At 51.6% G+C, this 10,609-nt stretch overlaps 2 protein-coding genes across 2 annotated transcripts; one reads left to right on the top strand and one right to left on the bottom strand.

Moving 5' to 3' along the window:
- Positions 1-184: 184 nt before the first annotated feature.
- On the top strand, positions 185-1,303 carry CORC01_06899 (uncharacterized protein; the record flags this gene model as incomplete). The annotated part of the gene is made up of 5 exons (XM_022618537.1): positions 185-276; positions 335-471; positions 569-689; positions 774-816; positions 890-1,303. The coding sequence occupies 5 exons, from the start codon at positions 185-187 to the stop codon at positions 1,301-1,303; spliced, it is 807 nt and encodes a 268-aa protein (XP_022475016.1).
- A 6,850-nt stretch (positions 1,304-8,153) lies between these two features.
- CORC01_06898 (uncharacterized protein) lies at positions 8,154-8,334 on the bottom strand (the record flags this gene model as incomplete). Its single annotated transcript, XM_022618536.1, has 2 exons — positions 8,154-8,221; positions 8,274-8,334. The coding sequence occupies 2 exons, from the start codon at positions 8,332-8,334 to the stop codon at positions 8,154-8,156; spliced, it is 129 nt and encodes a 42-aa protein (XP_022475015.1).
- Positions 8,335-10,609: the final 2,275 nt, after the last annotated feature.

The raw sequence follows: 10,609 nt of genomic DNA, 5'->3' as shown, positions 1-10,609 counted from the left end.
TGAGACAAGCACTGCGCATCAAGAATGAGACGCTCTTGAATCGCAAGATGGCATTCACAAGGTAGGCCATGAAGGATGCACATCGATCAATGCCTTACACTAGCAGTCGCAATCTCTAAACATTAAAACGTCGACCGACTTCGACGCCCTCACTCCTGAACAGTATGCCGCAGTCGGTCGCAAAATGGGCATAATGAACATTCTATCCGAAACCTCGATGCAAACAACGCTTTGGGGGAATAAATGTTGTCTTTTGCTATTGTACAACCGCCTGACGTACGTATCTGGCCCTTTAACCCCCCGTGGGTTTGGCATTAGAGCTCACCAATGGCAGCCTCTTTGGTCATTATCGAAAGACTTGGGTCAGCGTTGCAACTTACACTGGGCTCGCATACGTCGCGGTCATTGTTTCTCTGTACGGAGGATGGTGTAGGCCATTTTCTGACTACATGGAGCTTCAGCCAGAGAACCGTGAGTCATCTGACAGAAGGGAGGCGGTGACAACATATATACGCTCCTACGGATTCATATTGGCCCTTGGGAAGAAAGCTGACGTTTGCTTCATCAGTGGAGTGTTTGACATGGGAGCACTACAACATTTTGCAGATCACAATGAACCTTTCAACGGATCTTGTGCTTCTTCTAATTCCTGTCACACTTATCAGTAGGTTGAAGATGAAAATCGGGAAGTCCGTATGCCCTTTTCCCAGTGTGCGGAGGATGGAATCCTCATCCAGAACCGAACCTGGATTCTGACTGCAATACGCCAATAGGAAACTCCTTCTCATCTGTTTATTCAGCATGGGTGTGTTCGTTGTAAGTCCCCTGCTGCAAAGGTCTCGCATCCGGTCGTATGTCTCTCTCCTTCTAATCAGCGTTTCCTGGACAGATGCTCTGCGCGATCCTCACCAAGGTCGCCGTCTTCACCTTCTCTACCGACCCCGTTTGGTTCATGTGGTGCGTGCGCGAGGTGAGCACCGCAATGCTGGTCGGCAACCTCGTCCTCGGCATGCCCGCCCTCCGCGCAGCGTGGCGGTGCGTTTTCCCCCAGAGCAGGAGCGCGCCACCGCGAGACGGAGAATCCTCTGCGGGTACGGGGGATACATATGCTACGTACGCTGCGAAAAAGGTTACCCGCGTTGGCTCGGACGCTTGGTCGTCCGCGGAACGGGGGGGACCGTCTAAGCCAAACTCTCCTCCCGCGAGGGTCGCTATCAGCAGCGTCTACACGGATTTCGAGCTTTACGGAAAGGCTGTGGTCAAGGATGAGAGTAAAATGGCGATAGGGGCAGACAATGTGTGACAGTAATGTAGAATTAGGGAGAAGGAAGTTGCCTGCGGCTAGACGCGAGGACTGCGGCTAGACGCGAGGACTGCGGCTTTATAATGTTTAATGTTTGTACTAACCAAACCATCACATACCAAGACGAGACGAACCGTTTTTGGAATAGCCGCCTCGTGTTCACTAAATACCCGATGGAGGCTCAAGGCTCACCTGAACTTTGTTTCTAGCAGGATTTTTACAGCACGTCTTGATGCTGGAAAGTCTCGCCGTCCTGTCTCACTCCCGTCTGAACTAACCAGTCTCGGGACGCTTACCGTTGACCACCCTCACCATTTGTACCAATGACCGTGGGAAATTCTTACGAGTCCACTACTCAAACTTCGTGTTCCACCTCTAGCATACACGCGTGCTCCTGGATCTGTCGTAACAAATGCCATCACACGTGACCCTGGCGTATTGATAGACACTCAAACACTTGGACAGGTTATGAGTGAGTTGATGTGTGCCAATCCGGATATTTTTCGGTGACAGTCATGTGCCATGCCACCAGACACAGTGATATACTTGGACATGCTTCCTTCCGGGCTGAGCGCTTTAGCCATATTGCGCATGGGCTCCTCCAAATCTGATGCGGCGATGTTAGAGGTACACAGACGGATCTCTTTCACCTCGCAACTTTGTGTCGAGGCCCCAAGTCAACGGACAGCTGCTGGAGATACTGAAACTTAAAAGACATCTACCAGCGTAACAACAGGTGAACTGTCACATCGTTCCATCAAGACAGGACTTTATTTAGGCTCCGCCCTCGGCCAGCCTAGGGATCCACCAAGGTGCGAGCTGTCCTGCCGAAGGGCGATGGGAGGGGGAGGGACGCCGGGTCTTCCGGCAAGACCAGGCCGTGAAGCCGGTCCACCTTGGTCCGAAAGGCAGATCCCAATCGGGATGGGCTCCGAAATCCTATATAGATACCCAGGGCGGAGCACGCCAGAAGAAAGGCTGCTTCCAGAGCCTGCCTTGCTCTTATCGATTACTTGTAAGGGCTAACTGCTCAAGTCTAAGCCCGGGTATTCAGAACTCGGCGCTAATACGATGTCTACCAAGGGTCTCTTGATAATCGTCGGTGTGAGGCCTGGCCAGCAACAGCTCAAGCTTACAGAGGAGGGAACGTGCTCAGAATGTATCACGTGTACCTATGCATATAAGATTTACCCGCCGGAGCACAGCATCTCATATTATGTTATGCTCATGGTATGCTTACACTGAGATTGGTAGCGGCCGTTGCCGCCTGCACCACGAGATGCTCTGGAGGAGTACGTCATGGGTATCCATGGAGGCAGCTCAGGAGCACGACAAATATCATAAGATGTCGTTCAATTTTTCCGCCATGAATTTTCTAGCTCATACAAAGTAGACTGAAGCTGACTGTAAGTTGCTGGCAGATCGGAGTTGTTGAAACCGATGCTTACAGTCTGGACTGCCCATCTACAACACAACAATGTACCATACTGCCGCTAGGGGTGTAGAGAACCCAGTGCGCCAACTCTTGTGGTGAAGTTTTGTTATAACGCCAGCCGCGGCAGCTTGTAACTGCTCCAGACTAGCCATTCATTCACCGGCAAGTCAACTTGGCAGATCGTATGTGGGAGGGGGAGAGCAAAGGGTCTTTCTGAAAGACTTGGAGTGGATCATGGATTTCGCTTTGAGCTTTGCTTCTCCACCTGTCTCTATCTCCATTTACTTGGGCTTCAGTCTGAGAATTTGTGTATCCATCCCTTCAAACCTCTCGGTCTCTCTCACCTGGATAAAAGGGACATGGTCCATCGATATTGGTCTTCAGCGCTGCCGCGACCGCTCCACATCTCTTGGATTGCCCCTCTCAACATCTCATTTCATGGCCCCACCGCGCGTTCAGAGAGGCTCCATCTATGCCAAACCCGCTGAACCCGCCAACCAACTATCACTGGATGAACACATCCACTAATCCCCGATAGTCTAGTGGTGAGGATATCTGCTTGTCATTGAATGGTCAGCGATTCGCAGGGGACCGGGGTTCAATTCCCCGTCGAGGAGTTCTTTTGCTACCTTTTGCAAGTCATTATAAGTTGTTGAGACAAAAGGGCGACGTTTGCGGCTCTTGAGAAGTTTGTGTGGTGGTTGGGGTGAGGTGGCTGGTGATGTGAGGCAGATGTTGGCACAACGCGGAAGGTACACCGACCGAGGGTGCACCGGCTTGAATAGCCCCTTCCTCAAAAATTGAGAAAGGGGTTTGTTTCCATTCGAAAGGAATGCGTTTCCATCTTGAAATCGGCCCTTCTTTTTGGACAAGTCAATAGAACGAGTTTCCGGTCGCTGAGGCCTTGAATGACTACTGAAAGCTGCTATCAGCAATGACTGTTGATGACATGGCTTTTTACTTCTTGTTTGACTATTCTAGAGACCTTTATACTCTCCCAAAGGTTCTCCCTTCTATTCAAACGTGCCAGGCCTTTGGCAAGTAGTCGCGAGCTAGTCAGTGCCATCCGCACAACACATCCCCAGGATTCTCTGGGGGGGACATGAGTACTTCCAGCTGCACTACTATCAGCGACAGACGTCTAACTTATAAAACGTGATCCAGAAGAACAGGTTACAGAACAAAGGAACCAGACGCATCCGTTACCATCCTTGGAACACGACGACTGCAGCAATGTGGCCAAGTCGATGTTGTCCAGGCTGAATCGTATGCCCCTCTTCCACCGCTCACCATCACTTTCCGACCGCATGAGAGAGTTTCTGCGGTCGATCGAGCGGTAGGAAACTTCGAAAATCATGTTCTCAACCTTCGGCTTCGACGGCACCCCCGGGGCCACGATAATATAGCACAGACTGAACAACCTTTCGGTACGTTGGTAGTAAATGGCGGTCAATAGTGAACGAGAAGGGTTGTCGAGTTCCGTGCTGGACTATCACGTTGTCTTCGAATAAAGAATGACACGTTGTGGACTCGTCAGATCGATCACGTCCTCGTTGTCGGATTTCGTCAGATTAGTCACATTTTCATTCCTCCCGCGTCCCCATCCCATGCCTTTTAACGAGACCATTCATTATTACCTTAGAGAAAGTCCCCAAGAAACAATCCACAAGAATATAGCAAAGCTTGAAGCGACCTTGTCGGTCTCACTCTTAATGCCGTTAATGACATGGGGGAGCCCCAAGCCCTACCTTGTTACAATCGTTCTGAAAGACGAGCGGGTAATTCGATCTGTAGAATCAGGTATCGGAACCCGGGCGAGCCATAGAACTATACACTCGACGGACCGCCGACATTGAAGCTATGAGTATGGACGAGATCGCAGCTGGGTCAGCGAGAAATGATTACTATAGTGAAACTCGGCTGCCGTACCCAGCTTCTTCTATTTAAGGAGCTTATGTAGGAACAATGTTTGTTGCGAGAGAACTGCCGAAGCAGACGAGTCTCTGGATCAGCTGTTGAGAGGATAAAGCCCCTCTGAAGACCCTTCCAAGCCCGGAGAACGAACTTGAAATCCTGAATCGAGCAATTCCGTCCTCCATTATTTATTATTGACAGAAGTTTCATCCAAAGTGTTGAGACTTGCATGACAGGGGGGTTTCTACGAAAGAGAAAAGGACGACGGACGACAGCCAATAAAATACAGGATGCCGAGGCGATTTGATTTCGGCAACGACTCTCCTCCGGGAATAGACACTCTTTCTATGCTCGAAAACGCACCATGGCGAGAATACAGACTAACCCGAGCTCTGTTGGATATGGAGAGACGCTTCATCCCGGTCTTTCTAAGAGATTGATAGAGTGAGCGGATGAGTGAGATCAGAGGGGCGAGAGAGACTGGCAAATGAAATACGCCTTTATCCCTCATTGGTATCAGGGATCTTCCTAAGGCACCTTGAGAGAATTCAATCATGTTGATTTGAATCCACTGATCAAAAGGGGTCTTGTTCCATGATGAAGAAGCCTTCGAGAAGAGGAGTAGATGAAATCATCATCCCTCCCCTCAGTATCGCATAGGCAGACCACGACAAAGAACCATCTTTGACAGAGAACTCAGACGGCAGAGAACATGACGTGGATGTTGATAGCACTATTCTAGACCTTGAATGCTTGGACGGCGAGCGGAGAGAAGTAGTGCAGACGGGGAAAGAGCAGCATGTGACATCCAAGGGTATCATAGAGAGAAAATGAGGATATCATCGACCGTCGCGGCCGGCCGCTATCCTTGAATACTATGAACATTGCCTAGATGGACATGAAAAGGCGTAGAAAGGAGTTCTGTGGTTGTGAAAAGAGCGAAGAAGGCGAGATGCAAGCCACAGAGAATCTCAGAACAGTGTGTCCAACAACGCAAGACTCTAAAACATGTACAAGGACAGGCACGACGCCGTTCCCACTCGACAAGCAAAAGAATTGTAAGTTGCCGTTCGACGGAGAAGTATTTCGGACAGTTCGACCATCGTAGACCCGGCTTGAAATGCGATTTCATCTATCAACACTATGGATGGCTACCTGACTTTGCCTGTCTAATGCTAACACGTTTCCATTGACTACAAAATACCCTCCTCGAAACGTAAGAACGGCTTGCGTGATACATCATGATATCAGCCCAATGGGTCGTGAGCCCAGTAACATGGCTCCCAAGTAACGCAGTCCGATCCTAAACCAAGAAGTCGTGTTTCTCTGGTAATTGGCATTGTGTTCCATGAACTCTCAAGCCCTCGGAACCCCCGGTGCTAGGTACTACCAGAGCCATCACAGAGCTATAGACATAGACAACTTCACCAGCATCAACGACGACCGCATCGAGAAAAAAAAACTGGCCGTCTTCGGACAATTTCCACCTAGGCAAAGCTGAACCGGGACGAAAGATCTTGACAAAGAAAGGACCGAATGTTCGGTTCGCCCTGACGACCCTATTCAAGCTCTCAGAGAACAATCCACTGGAGGAAACCTACAGCTCAAGATGCTACGACCGGCTATCCTCTCCAGCCCCCAGCCGCCCTCAACCCGAAGGGTAGGTAGATCATGAGACAAAACCATTATCAAACCGAGGCATCAAAACCAGCAATGAAGGTCGTCGGAGGCAAGTGCCACAGCCATCTCGCAATGCCACCCGCAACCCCCCCCCCCCCCCCCCCCCCAACCCCCCACAACCCCAACACACTCCCCCCCCCCCCCCCCCCCCCCCCACCCCCCACACCACGACCCCCCACCCCCCCCCCCCCCCCCCCCCCAACCCCCCCCCCCCCCCACATCAGGAACCCATGATCAACACTTGAAGATCTTCCCGGCGCCTTTCTGCCTCAGTTACGACTAAGATCAAGACCAAGACCAAACCCTCCCCCTCCTTTCCTGCCTCCCAACTGGACAATCAACAGACACGAAGATCTTGCTTCGCAACTCACACCACATACGTACCATCAAAGGACGAGGGTTGTACGTTGTACGCTGGGCCAAAAAATCACTCGTCACCCTACGGCCGAGAGAAGCATGCCTTAGGTACGAATCCTGTCCCGGGACCTCGTGAACGCTGATTCATAGGACCGACCCGCCCCCTTTCAAGTCTCCCAACCTCGGCGATGCACAACTGAGACAATGAGACTAAGACATCGAACAGCGCAACCCCCGTTGTGGCCACCGTCGTAAGTGTCTATACCGAAAGGCACCGCAGCCAGACCGACTCGACTCGACTCGACAGTCAGTCAGTCAGTCAGGCAATCCCGTCCCTCCGAGAGGTCTGAGGGGGTGTATAGCAAATATCGAACCCCCGTTGCCCCCCCCGTCTAGGTCAGAAATTAGACAGAAACCCTCCCCCGCCTTTGCCCCGCGAGAAGCAAAGAAAAAACAACAAAACAGAGGTGAGACATGCCATCGAAAAGCCTTACGGTGTAGTGCCGACGTGGTATCGGAACCGCTCGGAAAGTGTAAAGATTTCCCTCCCTCGTGGGTTCGATAAAAGGAAAACTTCGAGCCCAAATGACCATCCAGAACGGTCAACAAGACGTTGATCATTGCCCTACGGGACTGACCGCTGGATGAAACCCTCGTGCAGAACGAGCGATGCGACGCTACCTGACGCCAGCTCTAGTCTAGGTCCAAAGCTAGCAATGTCTCGGTTCTCGTCAAACAACTAGACTTCTTCGACGGCCCTTCTAAAGGTTTCATCAAGCGTGGGTGGGTGGTATAGAGTCGAACAAAACGAGGACCAAAAAAAAAAAAAAAAAAAAAAAAAATCCGAAAGCCAGACACGGCACACACCCCCCGGCCGACCCCACGGCGGCGCGGGGGGGGGGGGGGGGGGGGGGGGGGGGGGGAAAAAAGGAAAAAAAAAAGAAGAAAAAAAAAAAAAAAAAAAAAAAAAAAAGTCCGTAGAAGCGGCGACGTCTGAACCCCATCGTCAGATCATCGGACCCCAAATATGCTGTGTTAAACTCTTTCTGCTCACCACGGCGGAGCAGTCATGTCGATCACTAAGACGGATAATCCCATCCAGGAACCCCAACGTCGTATTCAGAGCTTCTCTGGGACAAAACCTTCATTGCTGGTGCCCCTGGGCTTCGCTTTTCCCAAATTGCTGGTAGATTTGCAGCGAGGATCATGTCAATAGTCGCAACGCTTACCCGCTCATCATTAGCCTCATCTGTGCCGTCCAGACGCACAGTCCACAAGCGGGATGATTTCGCGAAATGAACTGTCAGACGCCGTGGGAGTGAGAAACGCAACACATATTACTCCCACGTCAACAGGTGAAGGAATCCGGGGGGCAGACTAAGGTAGGTAGAGCAAACAGCTCATGTGCATCCGTGGTCGTCCGTTACCCTTCCTTCCCCCCTCCCTTTTCTTCCTCTGGGCTTCTTAGCGAACGCCATCCTCGGCCTGGGCCTCCTGTGTAGAAATCTTGGCCTGCATGTTGTTGATTCCAACTGCATGTACATGAGAGGCGAGTGCGTCGCTTTGACGAGCTGCGCCGCTCACCAATACCAAGGCCGGCCAGCTTCTCCTCTTCTAGACCCCTCTGCAGAATCGGGGAATTCATTCGTGAAATGAGCACCCGCGGGCTCCCGCAAGCCTCATCGCTCTTCTCCGCATCACAGCCCCCGATGGTTCATCTCTCATACATAGCAGTCATACCATGTCTCGTTGTAGAAAGTCGACCGACGCTTCCCCAGGCTGCAAGGCTCCCGGTGTGAGAAAAGACCCATCGCGCCTTTCCTCACAAGGACTCGGCCCACTAGATAATTCAATCGGACCGGCCAATTCTCATGTCCGTCGGCCTTCTTGAGGCTTAAGCACCGCCCATTCGGACTATGAACCACCAAGAAAGAGGGCGATTTGCAAAGGGGGAGACTTTCTTGAATGATCCTCCGAGAAAGATTCCACTCTCAAGGCCCCGGTGTCCGGCTTCGTGAAACAATAGAGAGCAACCATGACGGAATGCGGAGACTGACGGATAATTGCATAACAAATACCAAAAGGGCCCCCAATCTGGCCTCGTTGAAGAGGAATAGGTAGTGATGCAATTCCTACGGCTCCTCAGTAAGCATCTGCGAGCGGATGGAGTGTACCCGCGATGCCAAGAAGCATCTCACACACCCACCACGTTATGTCGACCAACCACACCTACGGCCCGCTGCCCCAATGCGACTTGTGCCTGCATCTGAGGGTGCATATACATCCTGAAAGTTCGAGGGATTTCATGGTGTTCAAACTTGTTGGTGTGAGATTTCCGAGCAAGACGGAACTAAGGATAAATGGCACAATCGCGTGGTGGGCCACGCATTGGCATCTATGAGGCTATGGGCACTTTTTCTTGGAGGAGGCCAGTCGAGACCAATCGCAGAAAGGGTCGAGGGCTGCCATGTCCCACACAGAAGCTACATGTCCATTCCGACCCAAGAGCGTGGGATTGGCAATCCGTATTTGTCTATCCACTGTTTCATGTGAGCTCCTGGACAAATATCGAAGTGTGCAGTGAAATTTGGCTGTCATTGTTGTCATCGTACCATGACCGTCGTTTCTTGGGCCTGAGATTCATATATTTGAGGGAGGAGAGCCGTGTGCTCGGTTTCAATCCACCGGGTCGATGCTGCCTGTTCGGTTGCGTTGTGGGCTCCACGTCGAGGGCTGCCATGGGCTCAGACCCCAAAAGAGCATCGCGTCGAGTAAAGCCCTGCTAGATGAAGTTGTTTCGGGAGGTGTCTTCCTGGTCTTGGACAGGGGAACAGCTCAAATATCGCGACCCATTGACCCAGAATTCCCAGATCAAGGGTACGAGCTCGGCCCTGGCCAGTCCGACACATTGTTGCTTTGTTTCTTTTTGGAAGGTAGTGGAACCGTTGGTCCGTTGTTTTTCGAAGTTTTGAGGAGGGGACAAAGACCCAAAAGTTCGCTGGGGCGCCAGGGGGAGGAAAACTCCAGTGGAGAAGTGGATGAGATGAACGTGGTGTAGAGGCACCTAATCCTGGTCTTTGTAGAGTCTGTCCGGGATGCGATTGTGTTCCCGGAGCGCGACGTGGATAAGGTGCCCTGGAAAAGTGGTCGAGGCTTTTTGTTTTATTTTGTCCGAATCAATCGTCAATGCCTCCGCTCTTAATATATTGACAGTTGATAAGGTTTACACTGCTCCGAGGTCCCGAGCGGCATTGGTTCAAGGACATGTTGATATATCGCGGCCCAAAGAGGGGCCATCTGTTATTGCTTTCAAAGGTACCTAGTATGGATACATGCTCGTATCTGGGTGGCCCTTATCGGATGTGAGCAGCAGGCTGCATACTCATGAGAGCTCGGTGGGGATCGAATCAAATTCTGGAGGATGTCTAGTAAAACCTTTGCCATTGTTGCCAAATGGACCATGTCCCGACACAACGAGACCTTCTCACTCACATCAAAGTATAGCCTGTAACCGGGTGGACATTGGACAAGAACTACCTCCTGCAGTCTCGCAAGGCGACCAGTCGTTTTCTCTTCTTTGATGCGGTCTTGCGACTGACGAGAGAAGATGGCACGACGGGTTCCAGTCTTGATGGAACGTCTCGCTTCCTGTGGTATGACACGCTGCACTGTACACTACGTGCTCGCAGGCCCGCCATGTGGGTGGCATCCGGACCGGGCAGCGGAAGCCATTTCCCCTGTGTGGTTCGTCGACTTTTCTGAGAAGTCGAGATCGGAAAGCGCTCTGTGGCTTGCTTGGTGGACCCGTCACCTATGCGAGTGAGCCAGTGGACAGTGGACCTGTCGTGACGAACGCGTGCTTACAGGCGTCGTTCTTGATATCAGAATGTGTCGTCACGCATTGATGAGGGGAAGAGAGA

This window comes from Colletotrichum orchidophilum (genome assembly GCF_001831195.1).
Source record: "Colletotrichum orchidophilum strain IMI 309357 chromosome Unknown Scaffold_53.1, whole genome shotgun sequence".
NCBI lineage: Eukaryota > Fungi > Ascomycota > Sordariomycetes > Glomerellales > Glomerellaceae > Colletotrichum > Colletotrichum orchidophilum.
Note: the sequence above shows the minus strand (reverse complement) of the source record. Positions and strands in the feature narration are given on the sequence as shown.